At 45.1% G+C, this 24,154-nt stretch overlaps 1 protein-coding gene across 4 annotated transcripts in view; it reads right to left on the bottom strand.

Annotated features, from left to right (window-relative positions):
• Positions 1-9,720: 9,720 nt before the first annotated feature.
• The window catches only part of LOC139268663 (P-selectin-like), a 93,800-nt gene continuing 79,366 nt past the window's right edge, over positions 9,721-24,154 (bottom strand). For all 4 annotated transcript variants that reach the window (XM_070887186.1, XM_070887187.1, XM_070887189.1 and 1 more), the window contains 5 exons: positions 23,817-24,002; positions 21,465-21,590; positions 20,236-20,266; positions 14,072-14,127; positions 9,721-12,131 (listed from right to left, as the gene is read on the bottom strand). In XM_070887186.1, coding sequence (XP_070743287.1) covers positions 12,121-12,131; positions 14,072-14,127; positions 20,236-20,266; positions 21,465-21,590; positions 23,817-24,002 — 410 coding nt within the window. In that variant the 3' untranslated portion in view covers positions 9,721-12,120. The remainder of the gene's footprint in view (positions 12,132-14,071; positions 14,128-20,235; positions 20,267-21,464; positions 21,591-23,816; positions 24,003-24,154) is intronic.

Below are 24,154 nucleotides of genomic sequence, written 5' to 3'. Positions count from 1 at the left end.
ATCAGCACAGTTTTCAGTGCCTGGTCTGTGGCGGATAACATAGTCATAAGCGGATAATGTTAGTGCCCATCTTTGGATGCGGGACGAAGCATTGGTATTTATGCCTTTGCTCTCTGAAAACAGCGAAATGAGTGGCTTGTGGTCAGTTTCAAGCTCAAACCAAAATCCAAATAGGTATTGGTGCATTTACTTAACCCCATATATCCATGCTAATGCCTCTTTCTCGACTATACTATAGGCTCTCTCAGGCTTAGACAGACTTTTAGACGCGTACACAACTGGTTGGAGGTTGCATTTGCTTTCTGTAACACACACACCTGTACGATGAGGCGTCACAAGCTAGCACTAAACGTTTACATGGGTCTTAGTGTACAAGTAACTTATTTGAACATAGCAGGTTCCTGACCTTCTCAAAGGCTGTGTCTTGAGATTTGCCCCAAATCCAGTCGTCACCCTTACGTAGCAACATGTGCAAAGGCTCTAACAACGTGCTCAACCCGGGTAGAAAGTTACCAAAATAGTTGAGGAGTCCCAGGAACGAACGTAGCTCCATCACATTCTGTGGTCTGGATGCATTCTTGATGGCCTCTGTCTTTGAGTCTGTGGGTCTAATGCCATCTGCTGCAAACTTTCTCCCCAAAAATGTGACTTCTGGCACCAGGAAAACAAACTTGGAGCGTTTCAGCCTGAATCCCACTCTGTCTAGGTGACTTAGGACCTCTCCCAGGTTGTGTAGATGTTCGATGGTGTCACAACCAGTGATCAGGATGTCGTCTTGAAACACAGGTGTGCAGAACAGATTTCTGCAAACTCTCCATGTTTCTCTGGAAAATGGCTGCAGCTGAGCGAATCCTGAAAGGGCACCTGTGGTATATAAACAGCCCTTTGTGTGTGTGTGTGTTGATGCACGTCAGTCTTTTCGAAGATTCAGCCAGCTCCTGTGTCATGTAGGTGGAGGCTAGGTCCAACTTGGTGAACGACATTCCCCGCCACTAACGTTGCGAACAGATCATCCGCCTTGGGCAGTGGGTACTGGTCCTGTAGTGAGACTCGGTTAATCGTTACTTTGTAGTCTCTGCAGATTCTGACCGTGCCATTGCTTTTCAACACCGGAACAATTGGACTGGCCCACTTGTTGAATTCGATTGGCAATATGATTCCTTCACGTTGGAGTCTGTCAAGTTCGATCTCGACTTTCTCCCTCATCATGTACGGAACCACCCGAGCCTTGTGATGGACGGGCCATGCATCAGGGTCGAGATGGATCTGTACCTTGGCGCCTGTGAAGTTGCCGATGCCTGGTTCGAATAGCGAGGGAAATTTGCTCAGCACTTGAGCACACGAGGCGTCATCCACTGAAGATAGTGCTTTGATATCATTCCAATTCCATCTAATCTTTTCGAGCCAGCTTCTGCCGAACAGCGTTGGGCCATTGCCTGGAACAATCCACAATGATAGGTCATGCACAGCTCCATCATACGATACCTTCACTGCCGCACTTCCAATGACTGGTATGAGTTCTTTGGTGTAGTTTGCAGCTTTGCATTAATTGGGTTCAGTTTGGACCTTTGTGCTGTATTGCCCCACAGTTTCTCAAAAGCCTTCTGGCTCATTATTGACTGACTTGCACCTGTGTCCAACTCCATGGATACTGGAACTCCATTTAATTTGACTTTCAGCATTATAAGAGGGCACTTGGTGGTGAAGGTATGTACCCCATACACTTCTTCCTCGGATTGAGTTGCCTGTGCTGCGTGATCCGCGCCGGATCGATCATCCTCTGCTACGTGGTATGTCGCAGCACATTTGCACATTCGCTGGAGATGCCTCATCGTTTGCACACGTAGTGCTTGAATCAACATCGATGATTACCCCCGCAGCACCAACACGGTGCTAATGGATTCACATTCACCCCCGGTGGTGGACTCTGAGTCATCATAGGTTTGCAGCTGCAGACGTATAAGCCCTGCCATATGCAGTACGGCCTACTAGCAACGTCATTTTATGCATAGTACTTGCTGGTGAGCTTCGATGTTGAGAAGATACCTGTTTGGTGTTATCATCCGTGGCCATGCATGCCTGGGCGATCGCGATGGCCCTGCTCAGGTCGAAGGTTTCGGCAACCAGCAGCTTTCAAAGAATGACCTCATGGCTGATGCCCAGCACGAAAAAGTCCCGCAGTATTTGCCCCAACACAGCTCCAAAATCGCAAGGTCCCGCGAGGCGTCACAGGTCGGCAACATAATCCGCCACGTCCTGGCCCCCGGAGCGATGGTGCATGTAAAAATGATATCTGGCCATGAGGATACTCTCCTTCGGGTTGAGGTGGTCCCGAACTAGCGTGCACAACTCTGTATATTCCTTCTCCGTTGGTTTTGTCGGTGTGAGCAGATTCTTGATGAGGCCGTATATTTTAGGCCCACAGACGATGAGGAGAACCGCCCTGCACTTGGCCGTGGTAGTGTCTCCTTCCAGCTCGTTGGCCACGAAGTACTGGTCGAGATGCTCAACGAAAGCTTTCCAATCATCACCCCGTATGAATCTCTCTCATATTCCAAAAGCAGCCATGGTTGCTTGAAGGTTCGCATTCTGTTACTCATTGCCAGTTGTTAAGTATAGAAGAACTCCATGAGGCTGTGAGCTAAACTTAGTGTAACCTTAGTCTTCTTTATTACAACTCCAGAGTGCCTAAACAACAGGGCAGCCAACCTTTTATACTGGCCCTGCACATGTGTGCAGGTGACCATTAGGACGCCAACAGTCGCGCCCTCTGGTGGCAAGTATTACATAGTTACATACATAACAAAAATATTCCATTTCAAACACCCACCATCGTCATTCGAGTACTTCTACATCAGACGCAGCACAGTTAGATTATGAGTAAACCTTCTCCTAAAATGGCTCAATCTCAACCTGAGAAAAACATTGTTCTTTTTCCCTTTCCATTTCCTTCACCAACTGTCCTGGGACCTCTGTGAGCAAGTTGCATGTTGGTATCATTCTCTTTGATCAAGTAGGATGGATTTTCCCTCTTATTTTTCCTGGAGAACACTGATTTCCCAGACACATGGAGGAAAAAGGGTGTAAACCCATTATATAAGAAAATAAGAAATAGGAGCAGGAGTAGGCCATACGGCCCCTCGAGCCTGCTCCACTTTTCAATAAGCTCATGGCTGATCTAATTATGGACTCGGCTCCACTTCCCTGCACGCTCCCCATAACCCCTTATCAAAGAAACTGTCTATTTTTGTCTTAAATTTATTCAATGTCCTAGCTTCCACAGCTCTCTGAGGCAGCGAATTCCACAAATTTACAACCCTCTGGGAGAAGAAATTTCTCCTCATCTCAGTTTTAAATGGGTGGCCCCTTATTCTAAGATCATGCCCTCTAGTTCTAGTCTCCCCCATCAGTGGAAACATCCTCTCTGCATCCACTTTGTCAAGCCCCCTCATAATCTTATATGTTTCGATAAGATCATTTCTCATTCTTCTGAATTCCAATGAGGCGCAATCTACTTAACCTTTCCTCATAAGTCAACCCCCTCATCCCCGGAATCTAGTGAACCTTCACTGACCTGCCTCCAAAGCAAGTATATCCTTTCGTAAATATGGAAACCAAAACTGCACACAGTATTCCAGATGTGACCACAACAATACCCTGTATAACTGTAGCAAGATTTCCCTGCTTTTATACTCCATTCCCTTTGCAATAAAGGCCAAGATTCCATTGACCTTCCTGATCACTTGCTGTACCTGCATACTATCTGTTATATATGTAAACTTGTATATATCTTGTATAGCCGCCAGAGGGCTCATCCCCTGGAGCCTCAAGGGATCCCACAATCCATTGGGAACACAGGTACTTAAGGAGGCCTCATAGGCTGGAGAGACACTCTGAAGGCCTGCAGTAAAAGACTACGATCACACTTTACTTTGAGCTCACAGTATTCAGTCATATCTTCATTCATACATAACAACTGGCAACAAGATACAGATGATGAACCCAATGATGCAGAGAACAGTGGGCACCCTGGAGAAATTCTTGGAGAGAGATGATTGGGAAACTTTGAGGAGCGACTCAACCAATACGTCGTGGCCAACGAGCTGGAAGGAGAAGCGACCGCTGCTAAACGAAGGGCGATTCTCCTCACAGTGTGTAGGGCACCAACGTATGGCCTCATGAAAAATCTGCTTGCTCCAGTGAAACCCACAGAGAAATCGTACGATGATTTGTGCACATTGGTCTGGGAGCATCTGAACCCGAAGGAAAGCGTCCTGATGGTGAGGTATCAGTTCTACAACTACAAAAGCTTTGAAGGCCAAGAAGTGGCGAGTTATGTCGCCGAGCTAAGAAACCTTGCAGGACATTGCGAATTTGAAGGACATTTGGAGCACATGCTCAAAGACTTTTTTGTACTTGGCATTTGCCATGAAGTGATACTTCGCAAACTTTTGACTGTAGAGACCCCAACCTTGAGTAAAGCCATAGCGATAGCCCAGGCGTTCATTGCCACCAGTGACCATACTAAGCAAATCTCTCAGCACACGAGTGCTGCTACAAGTACTGTGAACAAAGTGATGTTGTTTTCAAATCACAACGTACAGGGAAGGCCCCACATGCCTGCAGCTGCACGTCCACAGATGTCTGAGTCCACCATCAAGGGTGATGAATACAAGGTCATTAACACCTTGTTGGCGCTGCGGGGGTGATCATCGTTTCCATTCATGTCGCTTCAAAGGATACATTTGCAAGGGCTGTGGAACAATGGGACATCTCCAATGTATGTGCAGGCGAGATGCAAACCCTGTTAAACCTGCAAATCACCATGTTGCAGAGGACAGATCCATGGCAGATCACGATGAACCAGAGCCTCAGACCGAAGAGGCAGAGGTATATGGGGTGCACACATTTACCACAATGCTGAAGGTTGAATTAAATGGACTCCTGGTGTCAATGGAGCTGGACACGGGTGCGAGCCAGTCCATTATGAGCAAAAAGACTTTTGATAAATTGTGGTGCAGCAAGGCCTCAAGGACAGTCTTGACTCCCATCCGCACGAAACTGTGAACTTACACAAAGGAACTGATTCCCGTAATCGGCAGTGCTACTGTAAAAGTCTCCTACAATGGAGCGGTGAACAAGCTACCACTCTGGGTGGTACCGGGCGATGGTCCCACGTTGCTCAGCAGAAGCTGGCTGGGAAAGATACGCTGGAACTGGGACGACGTCCGAGTGCTCTCGTCCGCTGACGACACTTCGTGTGCCCAGGTCATAAACAAGTTCCCTTCGCTGTTCGAACCAGACATTGAGAAGTTCCGAGGAGCAAAAGTGCAGATCCACCTAATTCCGGGGGCACGATCCATCCATCACAAGGCAGTACCAAACATGATGGGAGAAAGGGTAGAGATCAAACTAGACCGGCTGCAACTAGAGGGTATCATTTCGCCGATCGAATTCAACAAGTGGACCAGTCCGATTGTTCCAGTCCTCAAGGGAGACGGCACTGTCAAAATCTGTGGTGATTACAAAGTAACTATCAATCGTTTCTCGCTGCAGAATCAATATCCACTACCAAAGCCTGACGATCTTTTTGCTACGCTGGCGGGAGGAAAAACGTTCATAAAGCTGGACTTGACCTCGGCTTAACATGACGCAGGAGCTGGCGGAATCATCGAAGGGCCTCACCTGCATCAACACACACAAAGGTCTCTTCATTTATAACAGATGCCCGTTTAGAATTCGATCAGCCGCAGCGATATTCCAGAAAAACATGGAAAGCTTACTGAAGTCAGTCCTGTGCACGGTGGTCTTCCGGGACGATATCTTGGTTACAGTTCGGGACATAGTCGAGCATCTGCAGAACATGGAGGAGGTTCTTAGTCGACTCAACCACGTGGGGCTCAGGTTAAAACGCTCGAAGTGCGTTTTCCTGGTGCCTGAAGTGAAGTTCCTGGGGAGAAGAATCGCGGCGGGCGGCATCAAGCCCACCAATTCAAAGACAGACAGTCGAGAACGCACCGAGGCCACAGAACGTGACGAAGATGCAGTCGTTTCTAGGACTCCTGAACTACTTTGGTAACTTCTTACTGGGTCTCAGCACACTGTTAGAACCACTGCACATCTTACTCCATGAGACGAATGGGTATGGGGCAAAAACCAAGAAAATGCCTTTGAAAAAACTAGAAAATTGTTATGCTCAAACAAATTGCTTGTGTTGTATGATCCATGTAAGCGTTGGTACTAGCATGTGATGCGTCGCCGCACTGCGTCGGGTGTGTATTGCAACAAGCTAATGAATCTGGGAAATTGCAACTGGTTGCTTATGCATCCAGAAGTCTATCTAAGGCTGACAGAGCCAACAGCATGATTGAAAAAGAAACGTTAGCGTGTGTTTATGGGGTAAAGAAAATGCCTCACTATCTGTTTGGGCTCAAATTTGAATTGGAAACTGACCATAAGCTACTAATATCACTGTTTTCCGAAAATAAGGGGATAAATACGAATGCATCGGCCCACATCCAGAGATGGGGGCTCACATTGTCCGCATACAACTACGCCATCCGCCACAGGCCAGGCACAGAAAAGTGTGCTGATGCTCTCAGTAGGCTCCCATTGCCCACCACGGGGGTGGAAATGGCACAGCCCGCAGATTTGGTCATTGTGATGGAAGCATTCGAGAGTGAGCAATCACCCGTCACAGCCCGACAGATTAGAACCTGGACGAGCCAAGATCCCTTACTGTCCCGAGTAAAAAATTGTGTGCTTCCCGAGAGCTGGTCCAGTGTCCCAGTGGAAATACAGGAAGAGATAAAGCCAAGCTGAAATGTCTATACAGGCAGACTGCCTTCTGTGGGGTAATCGGGTAGTGGTCCCCAAGAAGGGCAGGGACATTTTCATCAGTGACCTCCACAGTACTCACCTAGGCATCGTAATGATGAAAGCGATAGCCAGATCCCATGTGCGGTGGCCCGGTATCGATGCGGACTTAGAGTCCTGCTTGCACAGATGTAACGCATGCTCATAGTTAAGCAATGCACCCAGGAGGCGCCACTAAGTTTATGATCTTGACCCTCCAAACAGTGGTCGAGGGTCCATGTCAACTATGCAGGCCCGTTTTTGGGTAAAATGTTCCTTGTGGTTGTGGATGCATACTCCAAATGGATTGAATGTGAGATAATGTCGGCAAGCACGTTGGCTGCCACCACTGAAAGCCTGCGGGCCATGTTTGCCACGCACGGACTGTGATGTCCTTGTGAGCGACAACGGGCCATGTTTTACCAGTGCCGAGTTCAAAGAGTTCATGACCTGTAACAGGATCAAACATGTTACATCTGCCCTGTTCAAACCAGCATCCAATGGTCAGGCAGAGACAGCAGTGCAAACTATCAAGCAGGGCTTGAAGAGGGTAACTGAGGGCTCACTGCAGACTCGCCTAGCCCAAGTCCTGCTTAGCTACCGCACGAGACCCCACTCGCTCAGTGGGATTCCACCTGCTGAACTGCTCATGAAAAGGGCACTTAAGACAAGGCTCTTGTTAGTTCACCCTAATCTACATGAACAGGTAGAGAGCAGGCGGCTTCAACAAAGTACATATCATGATAGCGCAAATGTGTCATGCGAAATTGAAATCAATGATCCTGTATTTGTACTGAATTATGAACAAGGTCCCAAGTGACTTCCTGGCACTGTTGTGGCCAAAGAGGGGAGCAGGGTGTTTCGGGTCAAACTTTCAAATGGACTCATTCACCGGAAACACTTCGACCAAATCAAACTCAGATTCACGGACTATCCTGAGCAACCCACTTTGGACCCTACCTTCTTTGACCCCCCAACATATACACCAGTGGCAACCGACACCGCAGTTGGCCACGAAGCAGAACCCATCACCCGCAGTAGCCCAGCAGGACTCACCACACCAGGCAGCCCAGCAAGGCCAGCTGCACAGCAGCCCAGCGAGGGCCCAACAAACAATTCACCAAGACCAGCTTTCACACCAAGACGATCAACGAGGGAAAGAAAGGCCCCAGATCAACTCACCTTGTAAATAGTTACACTGTTGACTTTGGGGGCGGGGGGGAAGTGGGGAGTGTTATATATGTAAACTTGTATATACCTTGTATAGCCACCAGAAGGCTCATCCCCTGGAGTCCCAAGGGATCCCACAATCCCTTGGGAGCACAGGTAATTAAGGAGGCCTCACAGGCTGGAGAGTCACTCTGGAGACCTGCAATAAAAGACTAAGGTCACACTTTACTTTGAGCTCACAGTATCCACTCAGACTCTTCATTCATATATAACACTATCCTTTTGTGTTTCATGCACAAGTACCCCTAGGTCCCGCTGTACTGTAGTACTTTGCAATCTTTCTCCATTTAAATAATAACTTGCTCTTTGATTTTTTTTCTGCCAAAGTGCATGACCTCACACTTTCCAACATTATACTCCATCTGCCAAATTTTTGGCCACTCACTTAGCCTGTCTATGGACTTTTGCAGATTTTTTGTGTCCTCCTCACACATTGCTTTTCCTCCCATCTTTGTATCGTCAGCAAATTTGGCTACGTTACAGTCCGTCCCTTCTTCCAAGTCGTTAATATAGATTGTAAATAGTAATTACATCAGGTCTCTGCCCCAGGGTTTTGTGCGGTATCCATGATAGGCAGTGCTTGGTCTGAATTAGATGCAGACCCAGTGCAAAGATATACACTGTGTGGAGGGGACATTCACAGCCTCCCACCTTCCCATAATCCCACAATCATTAGACACCTGAGCAGCAGGACACATAGAAACATAGAAAATAGGTGCAGGAGTAGGCCATTCGGCTCTTCGAGCCTGCACCACCATTCAATAAGATTATGGCTGATCATTCACCTCAGTACCCCTTTCTTGCTTTCTCTCCATATCCCTTGATCCCTTTAGCCGTAAGGGCCACATCTAACTCCCCCTTGAATATATCCTATGAACTGGCATCAACAACTCTCTGCGGTAGGGAATTCCACAGATTAACAACTCTCTGAGTGAAGAAGTTTCCCCTCATCTCAGTCCTAAATGGCTTAAGCCTTATCCTTAGACTATGTCCCCTGGATCTGGACTTTCCTAGCATCGGGAACATCCTTCCTGCATCTAACCTGTCCAGTCGCGTCAGAATTTTACATGTTTCTATGAAATCCTCTCTCATCCTTCTAAACTCCAGTGAATACAGGCCCAGTTGATCCAGTCTCTCCTCATATGTCAGTCCAGCCATCCCGGGAATCAGTCTGGTGAACCTTCGCTGCACTCCCTCAATAGCAAGAACGTCCTTCCTCCAATTAGGAGACCAAAACTGAACACAATATTCCAGGTGAGGCCTCACTAAAGCCCTGTACAACTGCAGGCCCTGAAGAAAGTTGGTGCTAGGGCTCGTGCCAGGACCCCCATGGAATGAAAGGTCTATGAGGATCCTATGAGTTTTCCAGAGGACAAAGAGGAGCCATCAAAAAATATTTTGAATTAATCTCCTCCCCCAGATGATCTGTGGGCCTCAGGGCAGCTCGAAGGCCCCAATGCCGAGGGCCAGGAGTGCCAGCAGTGTGCCCAGGACAGGAATATCGTAGGATCCTCCTGCAGATGCAGTGCACTTCCCACATGCTGAACCTGTCGGGAGCCCAAAGAGGAAAATCTATTCTATTTTCTGCCTATAGAGCAAGAGAAAAGAAGACAGTCGATTCCAGTAATGTGTTACCATTTATTTAAAAAGCGCTTGTATGGAAAAAAGAACAGTGGAAACCACAGTGACAAAGTAGCAGCTGTGTGGAATGATTTTTCTGGGCAAAAAACACAATACTCTACCTTTTTATTGAAAACATTGCAATCATCATAAATAAATGATAAATATCTCCACTCATCAGAAGTCATAACAAACTTGTTATTTTGTCACCTGTAATACAAACTGAATGTAGAATTTCTTGCTAATTTAAAGCACAGTGTTTCCTGATAAACCTACAGCAAGCACTGCAGTTGTATATACACTTCCTCACTGCATTAGGACGAGGATCATACATTCAATATTTGCACTCACGCCATTCCTAGACTGGGTGATGTGTAATGAGAAGGGACTAATTTGCAATCTTGTTGTGCGAGGCCCCTTGGGGAAGAGTGACCATAATATGGTAGAATTCCTTATTAAGATGGAGAGTGACACAGTTAAATCAGAAACTAGGGTCCTGAACTGAAGGAAAGCTAACTTCGACGGCATGAGGCATGAATTGGCTAGATTAGACTGGCGTGTGATACTTAAAGGGTTGACGGTGGATAGGCAATGGCAAACATTTATAAATCACATGGATGAACTTCAACAATTGTACATCCCTGTCTGGAGTAAAAATAAAACAGGAAAAGGTGACTCAGCCGTGGCTAACAAGGGAAATTAAGGATAGATTTAAATCCAAGGAAGAGGCATATAAATTGGCCAGAAAAAGCAGCAAATCAGAGGACTGGGAGAAATTTAGAATCCAGCAGAGGAGGACAAAGGGTTTAATTAGGAGGGGGGAAATAGAGTACGAGAGGAAGCTTGCTGGGAACATAAAAACTGACTGCAAAAGCTTCTATAGATATGTGAAGAGAAAAAGAGTAGTGAAGACAAACGTAGGTCCCTTGCAGTCGGACTCGGGTGAATTTATAATGGAGAACAAAGAAATGGCAGACCAATTGAACAAATACTTTGGTTCTGTCTTCACGAAGGAAGACATAAATAACCTTCCGGATGTACTAGGGGACCGAGGGACTAGTGAGAAGGAGGAATTGAAGGATATCCTAATTAGGCGGGAAATTGAGTTGGGGAAATTGATGTGATTGAAGGCTGATAAATCCTCGGGGCCTGATTATCTGCATCCCAGAGTACTTAAGGAAGTGGCCCTAGAAATAGTGGATGCATTGGTGATCATTTTCCAACAGTCTATCAACTCTGGATCAGTTCCTATGGACTGGAGGGTAGCTAATGTAACACCACTTTGTAAAAAAGAAGGGAGAGAAAACCGGTTAGCCTGACATCAGTAGTGGGGAAAATGTTGGAATCAATTATTAAGGATGAAATAGCAGCACATTTGGAAAGCAGTGACAGGATCGGTCCAAGTCAGCATGGATTTATGAAAGGGAAATCATGCTTGACAAATCTTCTGGAATATTTTGAGGATGTAACTAGTAGAGTGGACAAGGAAGAACCAGTGGATGTGGTGTATTTGGACTTTCAAAAGGCCTTTGACAAGGTCCCACATAAGAGATTGGTGTGCAAAATCAAAGCACATGATATTGTGGGTAATGTACTGGCATGGATAGAGAATTGGTTGGCAGACAGGGAGCAAAGAATCGGGATAAACGGGTCCTTTTCGGAATGGGAGGCAGTGACTAGTGGGATGCCACAGGGCTTAGTGCTGGGACCCCAGCTCTTTACAATATACATCAATGATTTGGATGAAGGAATTGAGTGTAATATCTCCAAGTTTGCAGATGACACTAAACTGGGTGGCAGTGTGAGCTATGAGGAGGATTAGTGGAAGTAAGGCGATGCAAGGTCATGGCGGGTTGGGGCGATGGATTCGATTAAGTTGATTCTCGGGGATACAAAGCATCAGTGGATCTTGGCAAAGATAAGGGTAATGAGGACGTCGGCTTTTGTACTAGTGAGAATGTGAGCAACATCATTATGGATGAACTGTAGCTTATTGAGTATAGAAGTAAGGAAGTCAGGGAGTAAGTTTGGGGTGCAGATTAGGGTTTCAGCAGGGAAGATGGGGGAGACAGGCAATGTCACAAAGGTGAAAGAAAGCGGTCAGGGGTAGGGGAGAAAGCAGAGCTCAGGGTTGAGCAGAATGTCAAGATACTGCATTTCTGGTCTTAGCCTAAAATTGGGAAAATTGATGGAAAAGAAGCCGGTGGTCAACTGGTGTTTGCAGGAGCAGAAGAGGTTGGCTTCAGTTTTGTTGCCATTTAGCTGGAAGAAGTTTTGGCTCATTCGGGTTTTAATGTTGCAGAAAGTGACAATATCCCTGGAGGCAATGGTGGAGGCAGAGAATAGTTCTGACACCATTCATTCACCAGATGTCTTATTTCCTTTGTGCATTTGTACTGATGACACTTGTTCTATTCATGTGGATCCTGTTGAGAGAAAAAGATTCAACACAAAATTATACTCATGTTTCAAACCTTTTAAGGTTGACTTTTAAGGAGATATTCTACGATTTGGTGCTCCCATTGGGGGTTGATACTTGCAGAGAATCACCTCTCTCTACCCCAAAGCAAGGTGTACCTGCAAGTACCTGTGGTAGTTTTTCCATGTCATATTCCATCACTCTCAAACAATCTGAAGAGCATGGTTTATGTACAAGGCAAGAATATATGCAATAAATCACAATGTGATTGAGCTGACTACTGCCCTGAAATGGATGAACAAATATTGATGTCGCCTCACTCAACATCTGTGTATCAGTTGTGGGGGAAGCTTTGTTGAGGTTTTGAGCCCTTCCTAAAATGTTCACTCAACCTGCTAAACTCAGAAGGGCAGAGCATTGGTCACAGATCCTACACTTCTTCACCAGCTCACTGTCAACTAGTCAGATCGCTGATTTGTAATGGATGATCAGAGATACCCAGTCATGATTTGTTGCAGCTAATCTGTTTAGCTCTTTCCAATATTGTACAAAGATTTCCAGGACTGGAAAGGATATCAATCTTGTTTATACTGCTGGAGCTGTTCTACTCCCAAGTGGAAGAGAGTTTAAACTATCGTGTATTAACTTAAAAGGGGTTGGTCGATGTCTTTTTACACAAAGTACTCTCCTCAACTTTCCCAGTCGGGGCATTGCATTTGGCCCCGGACTTCGGAGGAGAGAAATCAGCAGGGTTCCTAGTCACTATCCAGTGACGCTGCTTAAGGTGACTTCAGTTGGATGGCTGACTGTAAACAATGAGTGTTAGCAGATAGAGCCCACACCTGTGCTCACTAGCCATCCACATTGGCTGTCCACACATGTACATTTTACTGAGTTTCAGATTGGAGTCATTAAACAGACACTTTTCTAAAGGCCGACACTACCCTAATGGGTAAAGGCTCACTGAACACTTGCACATCAATCAGGCCATACAATTTGCATGAGTTTTACATGATATCTAAAGGACCTCTTTAAATGTACATTCATATCCTCATCAATTACTTGGTTTAATTTTAATCATCTGGGTTTAAAAAGATCATGCCTTTGAGAAAATTAATAACACTCAATCACGACAATACTAGAATCAGGATAGTAAATAAAAACTACAAGATGTCAGACCCTCAGAGATCTGAAGCAACACTGTGATTTCCACTGCATTTTCTAAACAGTAGCAGGCCATTTGTCTCATCACAGCGCCTGGGGAATGCTCAATTCCTAAGTGCTGTGGAGAGGAAAAAAAGAGTGGAGAGAAGTGGTATCAGGTCTCCTCCCCCACTGCACTGCCCCAGGATTTCTGAGGTTTTCCTTAGTGTCCATACCTGGATCTGGGTCTGTAATTACAACTCATACTTAAACAATTGTTTCTCGTGAGGAGATACAAGGCTGATTTTCCTCTCCCCAAATGTGGCAAATTGGGGCATTCCTGGCACTCTCACCACAACATGCTGTATTTCCATCAATGAGACGCCCAAACACAGGACACTCCAAAAATAAAAGCTGGTGGTGGGACTTATGTTGCCCACCCCGCAGCCCCCCCCCTCTCCAAAGCTGAAAGGGCCCTGGGAACAACTCAAAGATGACAATTACCAACAAAATAATTTCTCATCTTCATCCAGCAGGATCTTAGAGCCTTGGAGTCTTCTGGCTGCTGCTGAAGTGCATCAAGCAGAAGGCCTCTTGAGCATGCAGTAGCACTCCTCCTTCCACTTCTGGTTCCCAGTGCAAGTGCAGACAACTGCCAACACCCACAGAACTGTATTCCAACAGCAGACAACATCTTTTGGAGAGCAAAAGAGGTACTCATCCTCCTTCAGAAATATTCCTCTAAGATTGATTACATATTATAGTTTCTACTCATACATATGTTGACGAGGTTTGTAATCTTACCTGCAGGTGTATTCCTGGACGCTGGATTCTCAAAAATATCTTCTGTACCTTCAGTACTGGAAGACAAGTATAGCAGTTTAATTCAAAACGAATTGCTCATGGACAATTAAAAAAAAAATTGAATTGAGTCTGCCTCCGGGATTAATATATGTAATGGATGATAGTCACATCCCTATGCCTCTGCAATGAGCAATTCCTCATCCTCACTGATTTCAATCTGAACCGAGTTCCCCTTGCTCTCTCTTCTCTGAATTCAGCACGTCCTGTCTGCCCCAAACCTCTCCTTCCATATATAATTTCCTACACATATTCATGGCCATCCCCTAAATCTGCTTGGCTTTCATTCAATATTTTCCCTAGTTAACAACCTGTTTGAGATTGGGGAAGTGTCCAATGGAGCTGCAAAGGCAGACTCTACTACTCCATCTTCTGTCTTGTTGTATAAATAGGCCATCTACAATAATACAACAGCCTGGAATTAAAACCGAGCTTAAAAATGTTTATTGGGAACTAGATTGCAGTGGGTCAGTGCATTATCTATTTGCTCCAAAACCTGTGTTTGAATCCAGTCTGTAGAGATGGGATGAAATTATACTCTCTACTGGCTATAAGTGTTATACATTTAATGCTTTTGAGCAGCCTCGATCTGATTGGCAGTGCAGTCCGGGGAGCGTCGAGAGAGGCGGGAGTCGAGAGAGGCAGCGGCCTATAAAAGGCTCAGCAGTCCGGGGAGCGTCGAGAGAGGCGGGAGTCGAGAGAGGCGTACTTGTGCAGCTCCAGCTGAGAGAAGTCAAAAAAGAAGTAGAAAGAAATCAAAAGGTGACGTCACAGCCAACGTGGTAAGTGATTGGCTGCTGATTGGTGAGTAGTTTTTCTTTTTCTTTATTAGTCAGTAACTTTTAACATTGTTGTCGGCAATTTAAGTGTATCTAAGGGTTAAGTCATGGCAGGACAGCTCGGTCACGTGATATGCTCCTCCTGTACCATGTGGGAACACGGGGACAACACCAGTGTCCCTGACGACTACATGTGCGGGAAGTGTGTCCACCTCCGGCTCCTGACGGTCCGCGTTGCGGAGTTGGAGCTGAGGGTGGATTCATTCTGGAGCATCCACGATGCTGGGAATGACGTGAGTATCACGTGTAGCGAGTTGGTCTTACCGCAGGAGAAGGGTCCACAGCCAGCGAGGGAATGGAAGACCAGCAGGAAGAGTAGTGCAAGGAAGGTAGTGCAGGGGTCCCCTGTGGTCATCCCACTGCAAAACAGATACACTGCTTTGAGTGCTGTTGAGGGGGATGACTCATCAGGAGAGGGCAGCAGCAGCCAAGTTCATGGCACCGTGGCTGGCTCTGTTGCACAGGAGGGCAGGAAAAAGAGTGGGCGAGCGATAGTGATAGTGGATTCAATTGTAAGGGGAATAGATAGGCGTTTCTGCGGCCGCAACCGAGACTCCAGGATGGTATGTTGCCTCCCTGGTGCAAGGGTCAAGGATGTCTCGGAGCGGGTGCAGGACATTCTAAAAAGGGAGGGAGAACAGCCAGTTGTCGTGGTGCACGTTGGTACCAATGACATAGGTAAAAAAAGGGATGAGTTCCTACGAAATGAATTTAAGGAGCTAGGAGCTAAATTAAAAAGTAGGACCTCAAAAGTAGTAATCTCGGGATTGCTACCAGTGCCACGTGCTAGTCAGAGTAGGAATCGCAGGATAGCTCAGATGAATACGTGGCTTGAGCAATGGTGCAGCAGGGAGGGATTCAAATTCCTGGGGCATTGGAACCGGTTCTGGGGGAGGTGGGACCAGTACAATCCGGACGGTCTGCACCTGGGCAGAATCGGAACCAATGTCCTCGGGGGAGTGTTTGCTAGTGCTGTTGGGGAGGAGTTAAACTAATATGGCAGGGGGATGGGAACCAATGCAGGGAGATAGAGGGAAACAAAAAGGAGGCAAAAACAAAAGACAGAAAGGAGATGAGGAAAAGTGGAGGGCAGAGAAACCCAAGGCAAAGAACAAAAAGGGCCATTGTACAGCAAAATTCTAAAAGGACAGAGGGTGTTAAAAAAACAAGCCTCAAGGCTTTGTGTCTTAATGCAAGGAGTATCCGCAATAAGGTGGATGAATTAACTGTGCAAATAGATGTTAACAAATATGATGTGATTGGGATTACGGAGACGTGGCTCCAGGATGATCAGAGCTGGGAACTCAACATCCAGGGGTATTCAACATTCAGGAAGGATAGAATAAAAGGAAAAGGAGGTGGGGTAGCATTGCTGGTTAAGGAGGAGATTAAGGCAATAGTTAGGAAGGACATTAGCTTGGATGATGTGGAATCTATATGGGTAGAGCTGCAGAACACCAAAGGGCAAAAAACGTTAGTGGGAGTTGTGTACAGACCTCCAAACAGTAGTAGTGATGTTGGGGAGGGCATCAAACATGAAATTAAGGGTGCATGCAATAAAGGTGCAGCAGTTATAATGGGTGACTTTAATATGCACATAGATTGGGCGAACCAAACTGGAAGCAATACGGTGGAGGAGGATTTCCTGGAGTGCATAAGGGATGGTTTTTTAGACCAATATGTCGAGGAACCAACTAGGGGGGAGGCCATCTTAGACTGGGTGTTATGTAATGAGAGAGGATTAATTAGCAATCTCGTTGTGCGAGGCCCCTTGGGGAAGAGTGACCATAATATGGTGGAATTCTGCATTGGGATGGAGAATGAAACAGTTAATTCAGAGACCATGGTCCAGAACTTAAAGAAGGCTAACTTTGAATGTATGAGGCGTGAATTGGCTGGGATGGATTGGCGAATGATACTTAAGGGGTTGACTGTGGATGGGCAATGGCAGACATTTAGAGACCGCATGGATGAACTACAACAATTGTACATTCCTGTCTGGCATAAAAATAAAAAAGGGAAGGTGGCTCAACCGTGGCTATCAAGGGAAATCAGGGATAGTATTAAAGCCAAGGAAGTGGCATACAAATTGGCCAGAAATAGCAGCGAACCTGGGGACTGGGAGAAATTTAGAACTCAGCAGAGGAGGACAAAGGGTTTGATTAGGGCAGGGAAAATGGAGTATGAGAAGAAGCTTGCAGGGAACATTAAGACGGATTGCAAAAGTTTCTATAGATATGTAAAGAGAAAAAGGTTAGTAAAGACAAACGTAGGTCCCCTGCAGTCAGAATCAGGGGAAGTCATAACGGGGAACAAAGAAATGGCGGACCAATTGAACGAGTACTTTGGTTCGGTATTCACGAAGGAGGACACGCACAACCTTCCGGTTATAAAAGGGGTCGGGGGGTCTAGTAAGGAGGAGGAACTGAGGGAAATCCTTATTAGCCGGGAAATTGTGTTGGGGAAATTGATGGGATTGAAGGCCGATAAATCCCCAGGGCCTGATGGACTGCATCCCAGAGTACTTAAGGAGGTGGCCTTGGAAATAGTGGATGCGTTGACAGTCATTTTCCAACATTCCATTGACTCTGGATCAGTTCCTTTGGAGTGGAGGGTAGCCAATGTAACCCCACTTTTTAAAAAAGGAGGGAGAGAGAAAACAGGGAATTATAGACCGGTCAGCCTGACATCGGTAGTGGGTAAAATGATGGAATCAATTATTAAGGATGTCATAGCAGTGCATTTGGAAAGAGGTGACATGATAGGTCCAAGTCAGCATGGATTTGTGAAAGGGAAATCATGCTTGACAAATCTTCTGGAATTTTTTGAGGATGTTTCCAGTAGAGTGGATAAGGGAGAACCAGTTGATGTGGTATATTTGGACTTTCAGAAGGCGTTCGACAAGGTCCCACACAAGAGATTGATGTGCAAAGTTAGAGCACATGGGATTGGGGGTAGTGTACTGACATGGATTGAGAACTGGTTGTCAGACAGGAAGCAAAGAGTAGGAGTAAATGGGTACTTTTCAGAATGGCAGGCAATGACTAGTGGGGTACCGCAAGGTTCTGTGCTGGGGCCCCAGCTGTTTACACTGTACATTAATGATTTAGATGAGGGGATTAAATGTAGTATCTCCAAATTTGCGGATGACACTAAGTTGGGTGGCAGTGTGAGCTGCGAGGAGGATGCTGTGAGGCTGCAGAGCGATTTGGATAGGTTAGGTGAGTGGGCAAATGCATGGCAGATGAAGTATAATGTGGATAAATGTGAGGTTATCCACTTTGGTGGTAAAAACAGAGAGACAGACTATTATCTGAATGGTGACAGATTAGGAAAAGGGGAGGTGCAAAGAGACCTGGGTGTCATGGTACATCAGTCATTGAAGGTTGGCATGCAGGTGCAGCAGGTGGTTAAGAAAGCAAATGGCATGTTGGCCTTCATAGCAAGGGGATTTGAGTACAGGGGCAGGGAGGTGTTGCTACAGTTGTACAGGGCATTGGTGAGGCCACACCTGGAGTATTGTGTACAGTTTTGGTCTCCTAACCTGAGGAAGGACATTCTTGCTATTGAGGGAGTGCAGCGAAGATTCACCAGACTGATTCCCAGGATGGCGGGACTGACCTATCAAGAAAGACTGGATCAACTGGGCTTGTATTCACTGGAGTTCAGAAGAATGAGAGGGGACCTCATAGAAACATTTAAAATTCTGACGGGGTTAGACAGGTTAGATGCAGGAAGAATGTTCCCAATGTTGGGGAAGTCCAGAACCAGAGGTCACAGTCTAAGGATAAGGGGTAAGCCATTTAGGACCGAGATGCGGAGGAACTTCTTCACCCAGAGAGTGGTGAACCTGTGGAATTCTCTACCACAGAAAGTTGTTGAGGCCAATTCACTAAATATATTCAAAAAGGAGTTAGATGAGGTCCTTACTACTAGGGGGATCAAGGGGTATGGCGAGAAAGCAGGAATGGGGTACTGAAGTTGAATGTTCAGCCATGAACTCATTGAATGGCGGTGCAGGCTAGAAGGGCCGAATGGCCTACTCCTGCACCTATTTTCTATGTTTCTATGTTTCTATGTGCCATTGAATAAAAATGCAACTAACATGACACTGATTGGCATTTTTACTCAGAAAAGCTTCTTGGATTGAAATCACCATGGCCACTAGTTTGGGTAAATATGCTCTTTGCGACAAAAAACAGTTGCCGGGTGTTAATATTGAATCTCGCCATTAATTCCGTGCGGAAAGTAACACTGGGTGATAGTATTGGCGTTGAAGTTGCCCATCCTGCTGATTCTACCCCAAAAAAGTGGGCAGGCGGTAATATTTTTTTTCGGCGTTAAGCACATGGGGAAAGTCACGCTCGGCAATAAGTTTCCGAAAAATGCCCAGCACATTCCATTTTGTGCCTAATATGGGCATTATACGTCATTTCAGTGGTAAAATGGACGTTGTGGGCATTAAGCAGGCAAAAAAAGTGGAGGTTCTAGCCCATTAACTTTATGGTTTCTAATAGGCCCTATTCGTTCCTAATCTGAGGAAGGACGTTCTTGCTATTGAGGGAGTGCAGCGAAGGTTCACCAGACTAATTCCAGGGATGGCTTGACTGTTATATGAGGAGAGACTGGATCAACTGGGCCTTTATTCACTGGAGTTTAGAAGGATGAGAGGGGATCTCATAGAAACATGTAAGATTCTAACGGGACGGGACAGGTTAGATGCGGGTAGAATGTTCCCGATGTTGGGAAAGTCCAGAACCAGGGGACACAGTCTTCGGATAAGGGGTAGGCCATTTAGGACTGAGATGAGGAGAAAGCTCTTCATTCCGAGAGTTGTTAACCTGTGGAATTCCCTGCCGCAGTGAGTTGTTGATGCCAGTTCATTGGTTATATTCAAGAGGGAGTTAGATATGGCCCTTATGGCTAAAGGGATCAAGGGGTATGGAGAGAAAGCAGGAAAGGGCTACTGAGGGAATGATCAGCCATGATCTTATTGAATGGTGGTGCAGGCTCGAAGGGCCGAATGGCCTACTCCTGCACCTATTTTCTATGTTTCTATGTTTCTATATGGGCAAAGTATTAAACCAGTAGGTGGTGCTCTTCCAAAACTGGGAAGAAGGCACCTTTCAGGACAGTAAAAGGGAGCTTGGCACTGACACTAGGTACTCAAAATGAAAACAGATTTCATTTCTCAGCATTAACATTCCCACTTTGATGAGCACAAACATTGAATTTGAAGTTAGCAGAACATAGAGAAATTGAAGTTACCTGTCAAGGGTCAGCATTTTTGTATCATCTTCTGAAAAAAAAACATAAGGAATATTAGGGCTTGTATCTTGAAACTTTTAATTTTAAAAATAACTTAAAACACAACACATGATTTCAGCCAGGCAAATGTAGGAATGCTATAGTTAGCCTCAGTGCCTCTGGACTGGGAGGGGGAAAGGTTAGCGGCAGTCTCAATCTTGATTGTTATCCAGTGATTTTGCTGGAAAGTGCATATGTGTGGATGTCAGGCAAGAACAGGATGAAGTATAGTTGTAATGTCAATCTTGGTCAAACAGCCAGTTTACGCTCACTGTCTTGTCTCACACATGAAGTCAAGGCACTCAGGTCACCAGCTTCCATGGATTATACACTTTGAGTTTATATATTTAATAGAGATGGTGGTGGGGGGGAGGAAACTTGAACATAAAAAGTGTAATAGGAGTTTTAATTTACTAAAGAGCTATTACTGGGTTGAAAGCTGATTAACTCAATTAGGCATTATGCACAAGTAACAGTCTACAGCAACATTTTGATCCAAAACCACAATGCAAGGCATTCTGATTCTCTTGTCACCCATCACTCAAGGTCCACAGCAAGTAAGTGGCTAGGTCCTACTGACTAAACTGCTTGACCATTCCAAGCCAAATAATTGACACTTAATTATTGGTGCATGAGTTAGAAGGATATGGTTTCAAGCCCCACTCCAGAGACTTGAGCACATAATCTAGACTGACACTTCAGTGGAGTACTGAGGGAAAGTTGCATTGTTGGACGTGCTGTCTTTTGGATTAGACATTAAACCGAGGCCCTGTATGCTCTCTCAGATAGATGTGAAAGGATTTGAGGAGCGAGGGGGGAATTCTTCTGGAGTCTGGCCAATATTTGTCCCTCAACTAACTTCACTAAAACAGATTGGACATTTATCTCAGTGCTCCAAGTCAGACATTACTGTATGCAAATTGGCTGCAGTGTTTTCTTACATTGCAACAGTGACTACACTTCAAAAATACTTAATTGGATGTGAAGCTCTTTGGCACATCCTCAGATTGTGAAAGGCGCTATATAAATGCACATTCTTTCTATGGTGAGATCTTTCTGTCTGGCACTCCAGTAGGTCAGTAAAGGTATATCAAGTTTTGGTACAAGATGGCACACTCCTAAATACTGTTTGCAGTCAGCTCATAGAAAAAAAACTATTTTACTATTGGACTGCTAACAGTCTTAGTTACCTTTCTTTTGCAGTTTTTTTCTCATCCAGGCCACAATCATACCAATAACGAGAGCAAGTACGACAGCTGCTGCACTTCCACCTATGTAAGCCAGAAAACTCGCTGCAGGGGGTAATCCAGCAATCACTAAACATAAAAAGAATACTAAGCGGTTACTATGGTGTAACTGGTAACTTTTGTCACATTAGGTTGATTATCTGCACATTACTGTTGTTGTCACAGCCCAATAGTGATATATCACACCAGCAACGTATAAAATACTACATTTGTGAGTTATTGCTCTCTGTTCACAACTACACTGATTTGTTTCACATGGCACTTTGATGATCCCCATGATGTTAGATCTTGGCTACCATCTGTATCTTGGAAGTGTAAAATGATTGATTAAATTAACACACAAAAACATGATATAAATGGCAGGAATTTGAAACTGCAACACACCATTGGAATTATTGACACAATGGCCGTGGAGAAGATGCTAGCATTCAGCCCTAATGAGGGAAGTTTATAAAGGGGGATTTCCCTCATCCAAGCAGAAGTCCTAGGCTGCCCACACCTGGACCTGGGAACAAATAGGAAGAAGTTGTGTGCCATTCGAAGAAGTGTCAAGATAAATGTACTCACTGAGGCATACATGCATACTCAAGCTGTGGTCCCAGAGTAACTGAACTTGCTGGACTTTCTGAAAGAGCAGCTACAGAAGATTCTACAATGTATTATCCCCTTGATGTTACAAATCTTTATTTAATAGAGCCTGTAAAGCACACTGAAATGAGGATACATGACGTCCACGCACAGAGTTCTTCACAGGATGACCGGAAAATAAAACAGGCAAATGAACAGTATGCAAATTACTGGGAGCAGTCTGGGCCATAGGATGGGGTTCTTCAATAAACTGCTGCTTCCATCACTCATTCACAAAAAAACAAGCTCATAAATGTGTACTATTTACAGGCCAAGGCAGCCCACAACATTCAGGAGTGAATTATACTATTTTAAGGGGGTGCAAGAGCAGAGGGACCTGGGGTTGCATATTCACAAATCTTTAAAGGTGGCAGGGCAAGTTGATGAGGCGGTTAAGCAAACGTATGGGGATACTTGGCTTTGTAAATAAGGGCATTGAATACAAAAACAAGGAAGTCATGCTAAACATTTACAAATCACTGGTTAAGCCTCAGCTGGAATAGTGTGTAAAATTCTGGGCATCACACTTTAGGAAGGATGTCAACAACTTGGTGAGCTTACAGTGGAGGTTTTACCAGGATAATACCAGGGATAAGGGACTTCAGTTATATGGAGAAGCTGGGATTGTTGTCACTAGAGCACAGAAGATGAAGGAGAGACCTAATAGTGGTATTCAAAATTTAGAGGTTTTGATAAAGTAAATAGGGAGAAACTGTTTCCTCTGGCAAGTGGGTCAGTAACCAGAAGTTATAGATTTAAAATAACTGGCAAAAGAACTAGAGGGGAAATGAGGAGAAACGTTTTCCACACAGAGTGTTGTTAAAATCTGGAACGCACTACCTGAAAGGATGGTGGAAGTAGGTTCCATAGGAACATTCAAAAGGCAATTGTACATGTACTTGAAGAGGACTAATTGCAGGGTTATAGGGAAAAAGCCGGGGTGTGGAACGAAATTGGACAGCTCTTTCAAAGAACCGGCACAGGTACGACAGGCAGCATAGTCTCCTTCTGTGCTGTAAGATCCATTGATTCCAAGGGTCAAACATTCTAAAGGTGGCACCGCCCTCTGTAGCTGACAAGCTGCGCAGAGCATTGGAGAGGGAGAGTGGAGTCAAGGCAGCACCATCCAGTAAGCATCCTTCAATTGTTGGGATCTTTCATTCAGTTACTGCATTGCCCAATCCTTAAGACAGGGTTTACGCATGTTTTTGCATGAAGCATTAAAGTAGTATCAGCTTACCTTATTTTACTGGGCTCACGAGTAAGCTATCGCAGTGTGTTTGAGCAGACTATTTGATCATGAAAGACATCACAATGAAGCCCAACCCTGTGCACAGATGATGAACAGGGAAGCGCACTTTCCAGAAGTAGCTGTCAGGAGTAGAAACCTTAGGCCAAGGAGACAACCCCAACAGGAATTAGCAGAGCACAGACCAGGGATCTAACCTAGGACCATTCTGGTCTATTGGGTTCAGTAAAACACTGAGCTGTGCATTTACTAACAGAGCCACCTTCTCTGTTTCTTCGAGTCCATCTCTCAACTGATCAACATATAAAACCTATTCTCAACTATTACAAAAATGACATGTTGCAATCTTATGCTTAATCTCAAATGAATCTTCAAATGATTTTAAGTCATGATGTACAACTGGATTTTCTAAATAGTACCGTTACAAGATGGAATCTCCTCTGTCCATTGTCCAGATTCATTGCACTGGAGTCTCAAAGGTCCTTCCAAAATGAAGCCCCTGATGCAGTCAAAATCACATACTGAGCTGTAGCTGAAGTTCCCAAGGGGATCTGAACAATTCATAATCATTGGGCGATGAATATTCAGTTCCTGACATTGTACCACTGTGTTGGATTTCAAAGAGTAGAATTATTATGAACACAGTACATCACTGGGCAATAATTATTGATAGAGTCAATGTTTAACTTTTACTACTTTGCAAAATGATTTTGGCAGAATTGTACAATATAAAATAAAGTCAATACAAATAACATGA

The sequence above is a fragment of the Pristiophorus japonicus genome, chromosome 8 (assembly GCF_044704955.1).
Source record: "Pristiophorus japonicus isolate sPriJap1 chromosome 8, sPriJap1.hap1, whole genome shotgun sequence".
Classification (NCBI taxonomy): domain Eukaryota; kingdom Metazoa; phylum Chordata; class Chondrichthyes; family Pristiophoridae; genus Pristiophorus; species Pristiophorus japonicus.
This window is presented reverse-complemented; position numbering and strand designations above follow the sequence as displayed.